Raw genomic sequence first — 20,116 nt, forward strand, 5'->3', positions numbered from 1 at the left:
CTACAGTACTCTTAGCCTACACTCAGGTGGTTAAAGTAGTTTCTAGGTATCGGACTCGAGTGTGCACAGTGCTGTCGGTTACGATCGGCTAATTTGCCGTCGCACTGGCTCTGTTGACCTTTAAATATCAATGCAAATAGTAGTATTGATTATTTTATTTTTTATGTGCACAGGACTGTTGGGTTTTACATTCCGTCGGCACAAACATGACCGTGTATGCTCAATAAACATGCTGTATAAATACATATACAGTGATGTAGGCATGTACCGTTACCGCGATTGTCTAAATTCAATTCATAACATATATTTTTTATTTTTACTGTCTAGTTTGCATTGTTTTGTCTCATTTGTAAAGTTGTATCCACTACATTAGCCAACATGTGCATCTAATTTGATACAAAAAAAACTAATTCGGTGCTCGTTTACAATTCAATGCATGTATCGTGATCATAATAATCGATCTTAGTAAAATAATTGATGGATGGTTACATCCTTCCTCTTGCGTATAAAATACGTGTATGATCTACAGCATACTTTCCTGTAATACGGTACTGTTTTCTACTCGTATGTATGACATGGGAGTTGAGTACAGCACTGGTTAGCCACTCCGCTATGAACCCAGCGACTTGAGTTTAGTTCCCAGCCATGGCTAATATCAGTGGTCAGTGATGTGAGAAACCGGTCTGCCTGCACCAACCTGCGCTGACCAGCATCGTGAAGTTTGGTCTAAAACCCCCATGGCTCAGATGGCGTGGGTGGGTTGAGAATGTATTGCATTTATTATTCATGCATATGACATGATGGTTTCAGGGACAAAAAAAATGTGTCATAGCTTTGAGAGGAGCTGGTATTCGTTTAAAAGCGATAGTGAAAGTGAACCACCACTTTTTAATGTGTTGCGTTGCCTCCACTGTCTTGCATTGCGTTCATAAAAATATAAGTGAGAGGGATTTATTGATTGTGATATACTATTCTACATTCAACAGTAGCCTGCGGATACTTTATTTCATATGATGAAATTCCAATTTTCAGGTTTATCCCTTTTTGTTGAAGAAAACCTGATATAGTTTCTGCTGTAAGGGAATGAAATGTACTGTACTGTATAATTTTTTTAATTGAATTTCAGTCTCCTGAGGGTCCTTGTGATGAACCACTTGACCATATATAGCATTAAATATATATTTTTCGTCTATATGTTTTTTAACCTCACATTGTGTATATTAGAGGTGCATTGATTCATCGATTAATATAAATTCTTAAGACAACATTACATACATCGAATCAAGTCTTTGCTTGTATGTTGTATGTAATGGGTTCACGTGACCCTCCGCAGCCACCAGTGGCCGCTACATTCACCACAGTGTCAAAACAAACATTTTTGAATTCTCAACCTGGAATCGGGCGGTTAATTGTTACACCTTCAAAGTATATTAACCCAGGAAGGTCCTCCTTTTGGAGTGATTAGCAAACTCCGTTCATGAATGTTTGGTATTCGGGAGGAAATTGGAGTACCTGGAGAAAACCCACACGAGTGAGAAGGTGACACTCGGGACTGCCATCTCCTGAGCACATCACGGAGCCCTTGTCCGCAATACCTGGAAAGCCCTGGTGGTCACTCATTCGAGCGCTACTTGCGCTCTACCATGCTTGACGTACGAGATCTGATGATATTTTGCCTACTGTATTTGGGTTATTTTCTTTGTGGGTAGACCTTTCCGCAGATTGTGTCATGAGAGCGACTTACGCAAATGTTTGTCTTTAGTTGTAGCATCGGGTTGCAGGTTTCAGGCTGCTGTGTAGGCCCGCACACACCCATTCAACCCCTTTCCGTCTGGCAACAGTTGAAGAGAGTTGCATATTTAGCCACCTTGTTTAACCTTTATGATCAATGACTGCCCAGTTGTTTCATCTGCTTCTGTCATTTGTCATGACTCTAATATTCTCGTGGGAGTTGGTGAGGAAATGGGTGGTATTGATAAAACAGCGACTAGCTGTAATTTTCTTAGGGCAAGTGCATTTAAGAAGGATATATTATATAGCATCTATATGAAGGTGATTCCATTTAGCACTGATCTCACATTGTGTCCGGAAAGACACTAACTTTTGATTTCACCAGGTGAGGCGCACTGAGCTACATAGCTTTTTAAGAAGTGGCCTGGCCAAAAATTATAGCTCAACGAAGTGGTTTATCATCTGGAAATGTGTAGCAGCCAAATTCTCTAAACGCATGTTTTTATATGTGGAGAGGTACACCGGAGGACCCAGACAAAATTCCTCACAGCCATGGGGAGAACATGCAAACTCCAAATATACAGGTGTCAGGGTTGGGATCGAACCCACGAACTCCTTCATACTAGGCAAGGGAGTTAACATCTTGCCACTGAACTGCATGAGTTACATTGTACTGGAAAACCCCACGCAAAATCTATTGGCTCCTCTAGCTAGATTCATAAGATGAAACTGGCCTTGTTAAAGCATGGAGACCAGTAAAGACCAATACAGCTCATTAACCTAGTCCTTGCAATTATATTTGTCCTGCAACTAATAAATTGTCCAGGTTCAGAGTAACAAAAACAGCAACCGTCGTTGGTGTCGTGTGTTTTCTGTTAACGTCAATATGACCAATGCCGTATCTGCTTTTAGCATTCTTGTGTGCTTTATATTTATGCAACAATTGCCGATGCCGTGCCTTGTTATTTTCCACCCACTGCACTCTTACTGGGATTGTGCTATAGTTTTAGAACTTAAAGTATGTACGCAAAAAAATTACTTTTACCACATTTTCGGTAATAACCTCCGTTGTCACATATTTCTCTCTCAACAGCGATGTTTGGATCTAATTACGTACATGCAAGCAATCATGTCGGCCCTGCTAAATAAGTGCGCACTTGTGTTTGTGTGTGTGTGTGTTTCATGCAGACGGTGAGCGTAAACAAGGCCATCAACAGCCAGGAGGTTCCTGTCAAGGAAAAGCATGCTCGCAATATCCTTTATATTCAACATCCACACACCCATACACATTCCGGGATGGTACGCTTCAGAATGAATAAAAAAAATTGCAGGGAACTCTTCTAATTTTGCCAACGGCATCATGTCATCGATAATAAAGTTAGTCCTTGCAACGAGTTCCAGATATGTATTTGTCTGGAATCTCAAGGAGGTGCATCACCCGTGTTAGAGAATGGCCTGCAGAAGATGATATCACAACCACTCTATAGCCTTTCTAGTAACCACTTTATCACATTGTGGGCACTGCACTCCCCCCCCCCCCACACATACCCTGCTTTAGAGATTGCAGTAAAATACATTTATTTTTTAATTCTCTGCTTACATGGTGCCAGATTAGTTACAAAAACTAATTTAACGTGATGCTTTTTTGCATAGTCTTTGTTAACCATGTCAAGGCATTGTTTATTCTTGGGAACTCTGTTTAATCATGGGTGACTGAAACCCAAATTCGAAACCAAGGATATCAGTGGTTACCTATGTATGTAGATTGAACTTCTTTCGCGCACCATATGTAGCCAACCGTGCTGATGGAAAGCGTGGCTCGCCACTGCGATCTTTGAGCCAACCAGTGACCGAACAAAAAGTTCACAAATTTCTGCTGTTGTCCTTAGCACCCTGTTGCTCGTTTTACTGTGCATCCTGGGCACGTACCAGGAGAAAGGTGCCCACACCTTCTGGTCCGTGGTCAATCGCCTGCCACTGTCCAGCAATGCCGTGCTGAGCTGGAAGTTCTGTCACGTGTTTCACAAGCTGCTTCGCGATGGCCACCACAACGTGAGTTGGCGTGCGAGCGTTTGTCTGACTGTGGTCACATGTGCTTCTGGCCGTGACGACGCTCTTTCCATACGCATGTGTCTTTGCGTGTTGGAAGGCACACGTTAATTTTGTGGGATGAGCCAGCGCGTGTGTGCATCTCTAAATCTTAAAAAACTAATTATAAAATAATTCACAGCCCTGTGCCAAGTCACTGCTGGATAAAGGCCTCCCAACACAATGTCAGTAACAGGGGATGTTTGACTATGCTTCACATCGCTCAGTTTGGATTGGTGAAGGAGGGGGAGAGGGGGTCAGGGCAAGTTCATATATTACCTTGTGCACTGATGTTAGCCATGGCTGGGAATCCGTCGGGTCACTGGGTTTTTAATGTAATCTGCTAACCAGTGGACTTAACACTGCACCACCGCCCCCATCTATAACCCTAACCATGCTCTAATCCTAATCTGTATCCTTAAGTATTGCTAATCCATATCTATAATTGTAACTTAACTTGTACCACTATAAACCATGGCGTTTATTTCTGGTTATAACTTGTTTTTGTCAGAACTTGACCAGAGATTCTCAAGCCTCCAGTCCTCGCTGTTTCCTGCAATTCACCTTGACATATTTGCCAGTGATATTGCCATTGTGATTTTTTTGACAACTGGCATGGCATACAAAATACAACTCCTGCAATGAAGTTAATGGGATTATTAATGTGCATGACCAGATGGTGTGCTTGATTAATGTTGTTCCTGTGAAATGTTACATTTAATGTAAGGGAGGAAACCGGAGTACCCGTAGAAAGCCCACCATGCGCATGAGAGGGTAGCAACTCTAAACATATTCATTAAAAAAATCTACTGCTATACCACTACCTCATGGTCACCTTGCAGCCCATTCTTACAATATTTGACATGACAAAGCATTGTTAAATTTCTAGACAGACTGCAGTCTATAATGGAGCATCGATTTTGCCCATAGCCATAAAAGACAAAGATCTCCATATAGTCTCAGCAGACTGTTGGGAAAGTGCTGTTAGCGAGCGTCGATGAAGGCCAGTAAGGCACATGAGGGGTGGGTCGCCAGCAACACGCCCGGCCGCCTTCATCTCCTGAGCGGCGATGTTTACACATCGCATTAGGTACTTGTTTAAGGCTGAGTCGATCTAGGGGAGGACCAGGACCGGTTCAGATAATCGTCACTAGTGTTGGCCATGAGTGGTAATTGAATTTGGGTCGCCGGGTTCAAAATCCACTATACAACCGCTCCCCACAGCCACAGTACATGGCATCACAGACACTGGGCCACGCTGTTGTCATCTCTCTCCTCTGCCTTCCATCCTGGGGCACAGCAAGAAATGTAGCCACATTTTTTCACAGTTCCGCATATGGGTATGGTTACAGAGGAATAGCGGAAACATAAATATATAAATATCCTGAGTATGTACAGCATGTTAACACACGTTTTGTAAAACTATAGACCACAGAACATTCGCAATGTCAATGCCCTCTAGGGTTTACTGTTATGAGACATACATGTGTTACCTTTAGAAAAAAAGCTTCTAAATAATCAAGTGATCTGGAGGAAGGTTCGACATGTTTGGCTATTACAAATAACATGCATTTATTCATACGGTTAACAACATTTTGTGCATGTGACGAGGCGTTCAGAGCTAGCACCACAGCCGTTCGTATATACTTGCTACATTTGGCCCAGCTACTTAAGCACCGATTGTATATAGGGAGGCCCTTGTTGCAATCTCCATCATGTGGAAATGTATTCTATGCTGTTTCTTGTGAGAATTATCTATGCAATTGAGTCTTGCATTAGTTTGTTTAGTTTGCTGGAGTCCACTTCTAACATATTGCACTGGCAAATTATGGATTGTTCAACAAAACCAAGCATTAGTTTAATATTTAAAAAAATGCATTACATAGCTTCTGAAGTAACGTGAAATAAGAATGTATTGTATTCATTCAATATTGTGGATGTTCAGAGAGATATTTAGTGTAGCATGAAGCTATTTGTAAATACTTGGCAGCTAGATAATGCTAGGGATTTGGTTGAATGAGTGAATCCTTCATATATTACATTTTACATTAATCTGGAATGGAACACTCAGTTAATCGAATGCTGCACGTCTGCTGCTGCTGTTTTGTGAGAAATCCATTTTACATTATCAGGATGCCGCGATGCCACACTTGCAGCACATTATGTAATGCATAACATTAGAATATATGCGTCTGAGTCATCACAATAAATTAGCTTATGTTGAGCTGGCGTATAAAGCTATCATTGTCTTGCAGGTTTTGAAGGATTCCTTGCGTTACAAGAGTGAGCTGAACGACATGGGAAGAATGTGGGTAAGTTATGAGCTGTCTCAACGGTGTGTATGCATGTGGCAGATAGTGAAACAAATAAACACGCCTCTATGCAATTTGTTTCTTGCAATTTATATGTAATTAATTATAAAGCAGTATCAATTATGAATTTGGCGCACTATCAATTTGCTACAGCTGCGTTCCTTGGTTGTAGTTGTACCATGTAATTATATTTCCTTATCTGTAATTAACTACATAGTGGTGTAGTAATGTGAATGTCCCCTGACAGGTGACATTCAATTTAATGTGTTTACCCGATTTCAAGATATTTCATGCATGATGATACTATGTGCAGAATCAAATCTTTGATTTGGAAGTGAAGCTATCGATATTGAGTAGACAATAGACAGGCAGCCAGCAGTTGTTTAGGAATAAATACCAATTCTACTTTAACCCTGGTGGGTTGATACGCACATTTTTTTATGTGCACATATGTGAATGCGAATGGAAATGTATTTGTATGCATGTAAATATATCCCAAATACCAACGGTGTTTGTATTAGTATCGTTGCATAGGAAAGGTTAACATCACCAGTGGGTCGGATTTATTCAGAGTCTTGCGCGATCATTATTGGGGTTGGCAGTGTCTGCGTTTACATGTCTGTGGTTGCCGTCTCACAAGGGTCGTTGTGAGACGAGTGTGAAGTCACTGGGGCGTCTCTGTGACTTGTCCTTTTTCACGTGATCATCCGGGCCGGGCGGAACAGCGGACTCACTGTGTGCCAGCTCGCGTGCCACACCCCCCCCCCCACCGAGCCGGCTGCGTGCGTGCGTCACTGCCCCCTCGCGGGGCCTGTGCTCTAGGGCCCCCGTCGGTCCTGGAGACGCGTGGCCCTTGTGCGGGCGCTGACGTCGCGCAGCTGAAAGCCATTAAGACCCCACTCTGCGCGGCGGTTTTTACAATCCCGCGCAATGACACATGGGAGTTGCAGAGTTTAATGGGAAACGTATAAACACAGAGCTGGGGAGGTCTGGGGGGGGGGGGTGTGTGGGATTGTGACCGGAAAAAATTGTACCCCCACATGGAAGGAAGTATGTGTGTACACTCAAGCTATAGATGTGTGCAGTGTATCTGTTTAATATACATATGCTATACATTTTCAATTGTGACCCGCAGTGTGACAGTGTTGCCATTAAGAGTAGTTTGTTATGTGCATGCTCATCAAACATGTCTCATGCACGGCAAGCATGTGTTTCAAGTATGTCAAGTTAAACACATATTTCACAATTTAGCATGCCATGCTGTAAAGTGCCTTTCTTCCACACGCTTGAGCTGATTACTCATGAATAGACCAATGTAACCCTGGTGAGGGATACCTTCTAGCTGAATTGGATATGCTTTATTTACCGTACATTTATAACTGAACACAATACAGGGTGACCATGAAAGCCCTCCCTGGGTTTAAAGTGTAGGGTATCTTCATGTCAAATGTTGCAGTGTGTGGGCGGAAATAGAACGACTGAAACGTTTGTTTAATGATTAAATGGAGTGTTGATTTAATTTTGCTCATAGGTAAAATGAATGAAAATGTGAATACAATAGTTAATTCAAACTTACACATTTTTCTTAAGTTGAACAGACTGCATCCATCATGGCGGTATTTTTGTGTGAATATTCCACGCATTTTTCTCCCCTAATAAAAACACTTCTTAATAGCTGTTGTAATTTAGTTGTAAATGAAATACATCTATCAGCGAAAGTACACACCACTGCTTTTAACAGTGACTGTACCAACTGAGCTGCAGACTTTGCACGATGATGAGAATGTATTGCAAACAATGCTTGGAGAATTGCACTTTTATGTGCTGCAGGGACATTTGAATGAAGGATATGGTCGGATGGTGAGCATGTACGTGAAGCTGCTCATTACCAAGATGGATTTCCATATAAAGGTGTGTATTTGAAATGAGTTGTGTTAGTGCATTAGTGTTGCAGCATGTCTCACATTTTTATATAGATAGAATATATTTAGCTTAAGTCACTTTTAAAGGAAACTATAGCATATTCTTAGGTTTTTTCGGTAAAGTCACGTAGGTAAAACATTAAAATTAATGAAAGTAAAATAAAATAGAAAATAAATAAAAATCACGACGTTTCGGAGGCAACACAAATCTCCGTCATCAGGTGGGACCGTCACAGCCAGATTTGCTGCATCATTTTTTATTTTATTTTACTTTCATTAATTTTAATGTTTTACCTACGTGACTTTACCGAAAAAACCAAAGAATATGAATCCTTGCAGTCACGAAAGCTTCAAATCTAAAACTATAGCATGCCACAGGAGCAGCAAATAATCGATACGTGCTCGTATTAAGACATTTCCAATACCTTCAAACCAAATACGATTAACATAGCAAGTAATATATGTTTTCTGTCACAGCCAAAGTAGTTTAGAAATGGAAGTTTAGAAAACAGGTTGTAAGTCGTATGAAATTAACCTATTTTATTTGAGTATTTTGTAACATCTAGCAATGTCCCTCCACTGGTGGATTCTATCAATTGTCTCGATTTAGGAATTATTATATATTTCTAACACTGGTGAATGTATGAGCCATTAGTGTCTGGCATGGTCATTTGAAGCGATGACATAAAACATATGAATGGAACAATATTGATTCCTTCATGTGCTTAATTAATAATCGTGGAACATGCATTGTTACACCTAGTTATAACCAAATATGTTTAGAAATCTGGATGTTAATGTTTTTGTTTTTGACTGGTTGTAAGTCTTATAGAATGGTGCTTATTTGCTTTAGAAATACAGATTGCAGTTCAACGTATATTGGTGTATTTACATCCTGAATATGTTTGGATTCGATTTTTTCATAAAAAATGCAGTGTGTTACATGGAAATATGAGAGCAATGTTTCCGTGTAATATATGGCTCAACTGATTTAATTTGCAAAGGCGTATTTATTTGAAATTTTAAAATGAGAGCTTGGAAAAAACTAGTAACCCACTGGCAATCTCAAATTCCCATAAATAATGGAAAGCTGCCTTGTAAACAAGCTGATTGGCGATGCTCTGTTTACAGACTGTGATTAATAATACATTATTTCCAAATGAATTGCTAAAAAAATATTCTCAGTCACATATTCTTGGTACTTTCGGTAAAGTCACGTAGAAGGGAAGTAATAAAATAATATAAATATTATTTATTGTTTAATAAAATAATATAAATATTATTTATTGTTTTAAATATTATTGTTTTATATTTATATTATTTTATTATTTCCCAGAATATGAATCCCTGCAGTAACGGAAGCTTTAAATCAACATTCTCAGTCACAGTTAGATTGTGCTTTCTTATTGTTTTAACTCGTCATTACAATCATTCTCATTGAAGTGGAAACATGCTGGTGTTAAGTTTTGCGAAATGTAATTGAAAATTATTGCCAATTATGGGTGTTTAATTATGAACATGAGCAGCCAAAGACAAAGATCTTCCTTAACCTCATCATACTGTTGGGGCAAGTGTCGTTAGCGGTCACCTATGAAGGCCGGCACGTCACACGCAGGGGGTGGGTCGCCAGCACCACGCCCGGTCGCCTTTATCCCCAGTGGCGATTTTTACACATCGCACCAGGTACTCATTTGAGGCTGACTCGAACTAGGGGAGGCCCAGAACCGATTCAGATAATCGTCACTGGTGGCCGTGAGCGGGAATCGAAGTCTGGTCGCCGGGTTCGTAACGCAGACGCACGCACACACACACACAGCATTCTGCTAAGTATGCTTGTCATCCTTCTTCCATGTGAATTTTGTGGAGGTCAGTTGCGCTAGTTGGAGGTCAGTTGCACTAGTTTACTCGCTGTTCTCTGGTCTCTTACTGTACAGAACCCAGCCTTCCCCGGGAACCTCATGATGACGGACGCTCAGCTGGAGGCAACGGGGGAGAACGACGTTAATAATTTGTGAGCATTTGTCTCCAGGGCCCGAGTGGCTCTGCTTGCGTTTTATTTCTGAGCGGAGGAGGTGGCAGGTTGATGGGGGCCACAGCTTCTCTTGGCTGTTGTGGTCTTGTTTGTCAATATATGCTGTGGACTGCTATTGTATATATATATAAAGCGGTGTTTAATAAGAACCTCTTTAATGCTCGTACAAGTTATGCATATCAGGTAATCTTTCAGGACCAACATTAGGATGTGCTGATTGTGTTTTCCAGTTAAAGCATGTGCTACAGCTAAACTGGGACAGTGGGAATGTGCCTTCTGCCTTCGCGGGCAATCGGTGGCCCCTGTGGTGGCGAGATGTTAACTACCTCTTCAGCTATGCAGGAGTTTGTGGGTTTGATTCCGACTCTGACGCCTAAATATTTGGAGTTTACATGTTCTCCCCATAGTAGCGTGGATTTTTCTCAGGGTCCTCTGCTTTTTCCTCTCAACATTTAGAAACAAGTGTTTAGAGTACAGATCTAGATTGAAGTGTTTCGAGTATTTGACTGCAATAAATTTCCATGCGATAAGCTGCTTTGTTGAGCTATCATTTGTGGTCAGGTCGCTTCTGAAAAAGAGCTATAGAGCTCAGAGGGCCTTACCTGGTAAAATTCAAAAAGTTGTATATTTTAAATTTAGTGGCATATCCAAACAGGAGGCAATAGGGGTGACCCACCCCACCCTCCTACCCTCAATCCCTCCCCCAAATCCCTCACCATGAGAATTAGAAAATTGGTACTTATTGATATTTGCCAGAGACCATACCGTTAAATTGTTTTCTATTAATGCAGGAACCTAATTAAACACTTTAGCATTAAAACACTCTTCCGTGATTTATAATCCAATTTGTTTTAACTTTTTATCAATTTAAATGATAATTATACGTTTCAATGTTTTCTTTGACTTAAAAAATATACTTTTTGTGATTTTTTCCAGTTTCCAGCTGACAGTGGAAATGTTTGATTACTTGGAATGTGAACTCATCCTCTTCAATGCTGGTGAGGACTTGACACAGTCTGGATTGACTCGGAACTTGCTGCTCATTCGCACATTTGAGTCGCACCTTGTGGTCATTGTGATGCATTTCATATCGTGAGCCCAGATACAGTTAGATATGGTCCCATTATTTGATCATGTCCGTATTGCAATGTACAGAAGCGTTGGACCTCTATTCATAGTTAATTGAGCGTGAACTGGTGTGGATCAACAACTTTGGGAAATTTTAATGCGAGGCTTTTTCCTTATGTGATATGGCTAGTACCAATGGTAGATTGTCCTTTTTGTTTTGGCTATACAGTATGTATAAATGTAAGGGTCATGTAAGGACCCCTTGTGGTAATTAATAGATTTATAAATGCACAGTTGCTGGGAAGCGGCGCATTGGATTGGCCGGAATGTTAAATTGGGGTAAAAGGCTGGAACGCAGGATGACGAGGTAACAGATGGTCAGCGGTGGAGAAGGAAGAGAGAAGGTGTTTGTTGGAGAAGAGAAGGAGGAGGGGCAGAGAGGGAAGATTCTGGAAGGTTCTGGAAGGTATGGGGGAGAGAGAATAAAAGGCGAGCTTGGAGAGAGAAATGGGGCTTTTGGCCGGTGAAGCTTTCTACGAGTGGGCGTTTTGTGTTGCTGGAATAATGAAGTTCCTTTACCAGGATTAATCATGTGGACTCCCTTTCACTTATAAAGGAAGAGTAACATAGCATTGGTAGGGCTTTGGTGTTTACATTTTTGGTATCATTATTTTTATGAGAATATGTTTATTTGGGTCAACTGTCCCAGAAAAGCTCCAATCAGTTTGCAGCAGACAGTGAAAGGCACGGATCTGCAAATCTTTAATGTAAAAATCAATCATTTGGATGGAAATAAAAGTATTGAGGACGTTCTCCATCAGGTTCAGGCGGTGAGAAGTCTAATTAGAACAATGCTGAAAAAGCAGATTATTGAAGCAAGTTCTGAAAGGCAAGATGTTGGGATAGAGGCCAAGAGGCAAACGAGGAAAGATGCTGCTTGAGGGATGTATAAAGAAAGGAAAGGAGATCGCACAGTAAATTACAGAAGAAAGCTCGAGATCAGACAGGATGGGGGAGTTTTTAGCCAGGAACCTGCTATTGGCCAGAGGAGTATAGAAGAGGAAATAGCAAAACTTAAGTCCTGTTTGAAGAGTGATGAGGCTAACTCCTAGTCACCCGTCACTATGGTGAGAATTGTATGTGCTTCTCATGCCCTCAACTGCAAGGTTAATGCCGTTGAGCTGCTCGTGCACAAAGTAGGTGTGAGGACACTATGGGAGTGCATAGAGAAGGAGGAGATATTACGTCTGCTTTGCTCACATGCATGGAATTTTGATGAAAAAAAAGCGTTTGATGTTTCAACAAGCTATCGAATGAAATGACAATTAGTTTTTTTGTCATGAGAAAAGAATGACAACTTAAATCTACATCCCAGTGTCTTACGTCTTAGGAGATGGGCATTTATTTTGTAATGGATTAATTGCACAGTTAAAAGAGCATTTGATGGCTCACCATACATATAAAAACTTAAAGTATTTAGGGCCACCCTGTGATCTTATTTTTACAATGCGTGAGCTATAAGCTAGCTTTTAAAATACTTTGCTCTCGCTGAAAATTATGTGGCATTTGTATTCGTGACATAATTTTCCATCAGCAGCAGGCTCTCTTATCTAAAGCTCCCCATAAGCCTGCAAATGCACTTCGGACACCAAGTATTCAATGTTGTTTGTATCTTGAATGCAGAGAGTGTGAGCAGTGTTCTAACCTAATTTTTTTAAATATATTTTTGAAAATGTTAATAGAGTGGTGGTGCAGTGGTCGGCGCACTGCCTTATTGAACCCAGTTACCTGAGTTTGATATCCAGTCAGGGTTGACATCAGTGACGAGTAATAACTGTTATTGGGCCCCTCACTTCACCAACAGCGTGGTGAAGTATGGGCAAACTCCCATGCCCGACAGGGAATATAGGGACCTTCATCCGATAGTGTACTGACAAATGGCTGTAATTTATTCTTCTCATTTTTAATTATTTATAGAATCCCCCTTGCATATGGCATGATGATGTATCCTGTGGTGTGTCAGGCAGTTAATTTTTTTTTGTGGCATGACACGAACCTTATTGATCGTTAAGTAGTGCTAAATGTTAATCCTGCACTGCACTTTCATAATTTATAGCAAGTCACTGCTCAGTCATCTTCTATTATTACTATGCAGAATTATTTTAATATCTTACTACATTCGAAATTCTGCATTAATTTCATTCAGTACTGCATGATGATGATAAAAGCAGTTAAATAATAATGAACCAGCTCTGGTTATATTGAAGAGATGTCGTTGGATGTAATAAAAATAATTTCATAACATATAACCACATATAATGACCATACAATATTGTACGCAATATATTAACATGTGTATAAAATGGGCATAAAATGTTGTATGGTCATTATATGTGGTTATATATTACGCAGACCAGAATTAATGTGAATCGGAACTAAGGTGTAACTAATCATCCCCACCTTCCCTGGTGAGTCACAAATGTAACACGTTCCTTTGGAGTGGGCAGGTAGGAGCTTGGTTGGACAGCGCATTCGTGCACGACAGACAAATATGCACGACAGACAGACAAATAATCCCTGGTGGGCAGTGTGGAACCTGTTGTTCCTACCTGTATTATGTTTAAACATTGCTGTGAATGTAGCTGCTACTATTGCCATTGGTGCTTTGCTGGCATGACCCTGATAGGAGACTGTTACATTCAATGTACAGTATGCAATGAAACAAAGAACCATTGATTTTTTACGCACATTTGATGATGCGTGTGTCTTGACCTTAAGAATTTCCAAAACTGTGTTAAGGAGTTGCAGCTGGGATAGTCTTGAACTTTTTTTTATTACATTTCGATTTATTACATCTTCCATACAGCATGTCAGGCAATTACTCCGTTCAGGTGCCACGAACCCCGTTCTATCCCACCTTTTATTCCCTTCCCCACCCTTTCTGGAACTTTCTATGACTCCACAAATCTCATTTATTTCTCCTAAGAGTCTCCCAACTTAGCTCCTCATTTCCAGCTAGTTTTCCCGGACGACCAATTCGATTTGAATGTTGTTCATCTTCAAATCTGATTGCGCGTGCCCTACGTTGGCTTATCCTGTGATGGCTCCTCACCAATGAGAGTTGGGCGTGCTATTCGAACGCAAGAGCCGTTAAACCTGGTGATTGTATGTTTATTTATTTCCAAATAGAGTTTGCCTCTCGGCATCCCTTACAAATGGATTAATCGATGCATCACTATGCCTTCACGTAGGCACACCCGATTATAATGTGAGAGAAGCTTAGGTTGAACATAATTTTACCCCCCAAAATATTCTTCTGACTTTTTTCTTGATATATTTACTCAATGCTTCTTGTTATTGTTTGACAATAATAATACATCCAGTGCAGATGTCCAGACTGTTTTAAGGTTCCAATCATGTAATAAAAATAGGACAACTTGCACAAAGTGTGTAAAACATACAAAACAGCCTCGGTTTTTGTTTGCCTCTGTTTGAGAGTTATGCCAGTAAAATATTGTTTAAACAAAGCAAAGGTCCCTTCGTCATGTCCACCAAGCAGAGGGGTGCCACGGTTGTGAAATGTTAACTACCTCGCCTGGTATACAGGAGGTCGTGGTTTCGATTCCAACTCAGACGCCTCTATATTTGGAGTTTGTATGTTCTCCCCGTGGTCGCATGGATTTTTCTCCGGGTCCTGCGTTTTTTTCCTCCACATTTAGAAACATGCGTTTAGAGTATTTCGCTGCTATACATTTCCACATAATAATACACTTCGTTGAGCAATCGTTTGTGCCCAGGTCGCTTCTGAAAAAGAGCTATATTAGCTCATTGGGTTTTACCTGGTAAAATAAAAAAAATAGTTTAATTTTATTGTTTCGTAAATAGAGGAACCAATTAATTTCTCGCTAGCTTTCTTCAATGAGATGTGATGCCCATCTGGTTGTCTCCACCAGACGGGCATAATTGAAAACCAGGTAAGCTTCCATGGAGCAACAGTTCTTCCGATTGGACAGTGTGTGTATATATATACAATGGACACCAAACCACATTGCAATCAGCCACACCTAGAAAATCAATTTTCACAGACGGTATCAAATGTAACATTCTGCGCGCACCACCCTGGTGTGAGTGGTCTGACATGTACACTCGTGAATACTTGAGTCCAGTGGGTCGCGAATAGGGAATATGTTACATTTAGTAACTCGCGAATATGCGAAACTCGCAAATCGCGAGGGTTTACTGCATAGCTCAGTGGGCATTACCTAGTAAAATATAAATCGTTTAGTTGAGTGAAATAAAAATAGTGTAGTTTTTGGAAATTCACCAAAAATTTAAACAGTAAAAAATAAATCTATTATTCAACCCATGATCTGTCACCCTTTCATCAGTGCCAGAACGCCAGAACACACTGCCAGAGCACATTGAAAGTGTTTGAATAATCAACGGCTGGACATTGCCTCCGGTCCCCCTCTCCGACCCTTGCCGCTTCCCATTGGCAGTATTCAGCTCGATGGACATGTCACGGCCTGTGTCCATGACCACGGCGGGACAGTGCCGGCTGGCACCGCTCATCCCCGTCGTTCTGGACTGCAGCCACCTGTACGACTACATCGTCAAGCTGCTTTTCAAACTGCATTCATGTGAGTAAAGGAGAGCTGGCAAAAAAAGCTTCCCCCACCCTTCCTCTCAATTCTGAATTTCACAGCAACTCCATGTAAGGATTGAAATTCAGATGTGTGTTCTTTGTGGAATGTTCTTCCGATCCTCCCTCCTGCCTTCTGCCCCTTCCAATTTCAAAGGACTTAATTGTTTGTTTTACAATACAGTAGAACTTTTTAATATAAACTGATACGTATCTCCCTCTAGTTGGTGCCACAAGTGCTGTGGATAAGAGGCGTGCTTATTCTATTTTTTCGGCATACAGTTTGTATTTTACAGGGTTTTTATTTGGTTGCATTTATTTTTAAGGATGTCAGCCACATTAACTTAAAATATGTTTTTTTACCCGCGGCAGAATTGTCACATCTTACAAAATGTCTTGTGTAGTACAGATCCAATCGACTGCTTGCAAGCTCGATTTGTTTTGCTCAAAAATACATGTGTGGGAGAACTATGTTAAGTCTACAAAATAGTGTACACTCAGACCCTGGTTGTTGGATTCATATGGGCTTGTGTGTACATGTGTTTGTTGGACTGTCCTGCAGGGTTATTACAGCCCTCGCCACGGAACATTTTCACTGGAGGTTTAGTGCTGCATATTTTGAGGCAAAAGAAATGTGCATCTGTGCAAGTGGCGTAGCGCTGAGCTGTGTTGTGAATTGATCTCCGCGCTTGTTTTCTGCACCATTGTGTGGTGGTTTTTGAAAGCCTTCTTTAGAACAGAAGGTACTTCTGGGTACTTTATACACATTTGCAATTCTGTTTTGTGTATTACAAACGACATTTTGGGATAGTCCTTCAAAAAGATAAATGTTACCCTCCACAACTCGGCTTAAGCGCATTGGGTGCCACAGTAGCGATATGTTAACTACCTCGCCTGGTATACAAGCAGTCGTGGGTTAAATCCCGACCCTGACGCCTGCTGCTGTATATTTGAAGTTTGAATGTTTCTCTCCCTGTGGTCGTGAGGATTTTTCTCCAGGTCCTCGAGTTTTTTCCCTCCATATTTAGAATCGTGCGTTTAGAGTTAATTGGTTGGTATACTTTTCCAGGTTGCTTCTGAAAAAGAGCGATACATCTAAGTGGGCCTTGCCTGATAAAATAAAAAATAGCTTTAACAGTGTTCTAGTTTTACAAAAATTTGAAGACTAGTCTGTAAATAAATCTTGCATTTGTAAAATGTTACAGATATGGTGCTAAAAATATAAAACGTATAGTTCGGTACGGTACATGAATCGACAAATGAAAGGACGGTTGACGGGAAAGAACGAAGACGCGTTGCTTCCTATTGAGGCCATTCGGGCAGCAACTCGTTGCAAATGAGATAATTTGAGCACTGTAAGCAAAGTGCTTATTAGATATGGTGTGTAAATATTTCATAGTAAAATCAAACTTCAAGTGGAGGAAGCTGTAATGGACCATGAATAGCTATTCACCTCAATGGTACATTATGAAGGTTATACATTGGTGGCATGAAAACCATATTACAGATATTGTACCTCAGTGCCATGAGCGTCACTGTACATTCCACAGAATAACATGCATCATGTGTGCTCAGGTCTTCCTGCTGATACACTGCAAGGTCACAGGGACCGATTTCTGGAGCAGTTTAAGAAGTAAGTCAATGCATTAATCAGAAGAGCACCATTTTAAAATGTTTTTCTTGGACGAACTGTTCATCTGCAATAAAATCCATTAATGCACGTGTCGTGACATTGGGGATGTCACTGTGTGGTGCCGGCCCTAGAGGACCATGGCGTGCGATGTACTTGCATCGCGGATAGCATCATGTGTGTAACAGAGTGATGCCGGCTCTAGCAGAGCACGGCGTGTGATGCTCTGTCATCGCGTACACCCCGTAGGCGGGTGTAGTACCAGCCCTAGCGGGGCTTGGTGAGCGCTGGGATAGCGAGGGCACCACGCATAGCGTGCAGTGCGGGCTCCCACTAGAGGGAGCAGGAGAGTGTCAGCCCAGGGACAGTGTTGCCCCGGGTCATGGCACTCTGGTTGACCCCGTAGGCACGTGATCCGGAGTGTCCATAGGGAGGCCCCCAGGTAGGGGGGCTAAGGGGTGATCACGTGTCCGGGGAGAGCTCTCTAGAGGGATCGAGAGAGGGCTGGAACACTCTCGAAGGTGGGCGGGGCCAAGGGCGGAGCCGGCCCCGACCCGGGAGGATATAAGGTGGGTCCCTGGGAGGGACCGGGGTTGCTTCGTTCTGCAAGCTGGAAGCTCCACGTTGTACATCTGAAAAGGCACCAACACGTGGCCCGGGACCCGAGTACGGGTCCGGTCCGTCCCGTCGTAGCCATAACTTCTGTATGGTAGTGTAGTTAGCTGGGTGGTCACCACCCTCGGCTGTATCTGGTAAAGGTGCAGCTACCCCTTTATATGCGTGTTGTGTAATAAATGTGTTGCCTCTGAAGAAGAACGTCTGCGACTCAGTTGGACCCACTACACTTGCATGTGGTTGTGATCAACTTTGAATATCCAACGGCTCTAGATAATCATGATCATTATGGGCAGAATGTGGAGACTTAAATGGTTATTATTTCAGGCATTTGTTTGCTCACATTGAAAAAAGATCTCAACTTCTTCGGCCTTCAAAATATATTGTTTTGCAATAGTGGTGCTAATATTGCGAACATGATGGCCTTAACAATTATAATAATAATAATCTGTAATGCGATGATGCAACGCTTAGGTGAGCGTAATTTAATAATATAATTATCAAATCAACAGAACACGAACACCCAATTTACTGCAGCCTTCTCTGCTCTTACATAAGACTGCTCTCACATTAATAATCATGTTCTCACATATGAGACCTCAATATGAGGTTAGCTTTTGCCACCCTTGAATGCCAGAAGCTAAACTATCTTTGTGCATTTTTACATGACCTACGAATATCACGTAATTAACAATACTTTAAAAACTATAATCAACGCAAGGATATGTCTTGAGACATTCTCCACCATGACCGTGATGGATAAAAAATGTGATAACTTATAGTTTTTGTTGTTGGTGGTGTTCATGGAGTTTCAAGACTGTTACGCAAAACATTCACAAGCATGTGCATTACACGCTGGATTTCAAAATTCAATATTTGTTTAAATTCTGTTTATTCTGTGCAGGTTGAAGGAATACTTGCATCGCTCCAGCAACTTGCAGTACTTCAAGAGGCTCATTCAAATCCCTCAGTTGCCAGAGGTAAGAGATGATGGCCAAGCTTGACATGTTTTATAAAGTCTTCCAATGTCTTCACAGGGGACTGAATTGGTGTTGTACTTGTGCTGCCCATTGGTGACTTTTCAGCATCGCAAAATATCCCATTTATTTAACGTTGCTTTACTGTATCACATCGGCTGGCATTTTTTCACGCACGGTAACACTCAAGTGCACCGTGTCCTGTTTGTGGCGAAACGTAAAAAAAAATGTTGCCGGGCTCTGGGCCACGTTTTTCAGATCCCCCCCAATTTCCTGCGTGCGTCGGCGCTGTCCGAGCACGTGAGCCCAGTGGTGGTGATCCCCGAGGAGTCGGCGTCTCCGGACAGCGAGGCCGTGCTGGAGACAGACGATCTGGTGGATACGGACTCCACCTCAACACAGGTATGTACGTCCACCCGCCTCGCATTGAAGCAACTTGAAAACATTCACCTAATGATGTATGTTTTTGGCAGAATTTTTTTACACTTTTTTTAATGAGAATATCCATATTCCAAGAGAAATTGTGATTATTACCTACTATAATCACTCAGAGATGTCTGTCCGTCCCGTGTGTGACTTCACTCCACGAGGCCCACCCCCCCCTCATTAATATTCATGAGTGGGTGGATTTTTACACTAGCGCAGAGGAAGGTTGAACTGAATGAAATAATTTATTACGCAAAGTCGCTTCAAATATGACGTTTATTTACAGAAAGTGACGGTAAAAAATAAATCTACGCAGCACAGTGCTACATCCGTACGTGATGTCACTGCAAAAGAGCCGCCCCCCTTAATTCATATTCATGCCCGCTTGGAAATTTACACAAACGCACAAGAAGGTTGCGCACTCCACATGCCGCACCCCTCCCCTCATTAATAATCATGAGACGGGTGATGTCACTCCACATGCCGCACCCCTCCAAAATAACCATTAGCGGGTGACGTTACTCCACATGGGGCAACCCCCCCAATCATTAATCATGAGCTGAATAATTTTTATATTGAATATTTCAGATTTACTGCAATATATACCCATCCATGGACGGGCAAATAAGCTAGTTACTACTATAATGAGCCAAGAATGTCTGTTTGTGTGTAA

General features: G+C 41.5%; 1 protein-coding gene across 2 annotated transcripts in view; it reads left to right on the forward strand.

Annotated features, from left to right (window-relative positions):
- The window catches only part of LOC144719520 (huntingtin-interacting protein 1-like), a 122,868-nt gene that overhangs the window by 43,160 nt on the left and 59,592 nt on the right, over window positions 1-20,116 (forward strand). For both annotated transcript variants that reach the window (XM_078595518.1, XM_078595519.1), the window contains exons 2-11: window positions 2,920-2,983; window positions 3,641-3,783; window positions 6,075-6,131; window positions 7,962-8,042; window positions 9,988-10,064; window positions 11,022-11,083; window positions 15,653-15,793; window positions 17,371-17,428; window positions 18,945-19,020; window positions 19,276-19,419. In XM_078595518.1, coding sequence (XP_078451644.1) covers window positions 2,920-2,983; window positions 3,641-3,783; window positions 6,075-6,131; window positions 7,962-8,042; window positions 9,988-10,064; window positions 11,022-11,083; window positions 15,653-15,793; window positions 17,371-17,428; window positions 18,945-19,020; window positions 19,276-19,419 — 903 coding nt within the window. The remainder of the gene's footprint in view (window positions 1-2,919; window positions 2,984-3,640; window positions 3,784-6,074; window positions 6,132-7,961; window positions 8,043-9,987; window positions 10,065-11,021; window positions 11,084-15,652; window positions 15,794-17,370; window positions 17,429-18,944; window positions 19,021-19,275; window positions 19,420-20,116) is intronic.

This window comes from Lampetra planeri, chromosome 6, assembly GCF_965212315.1.
Source record: "Lampetra planeri chromosome 6, kcLamPlan1.2.h2, whole genome shotgun sequence".
NCBI classification, from domain to species: domain Eukaryota; kingdom Metazoa; phylum Chordata; class Hyperoartia; order Petromyzontiformes; family Petromyzontidae; genus Lampetra; species Lampetra planeri.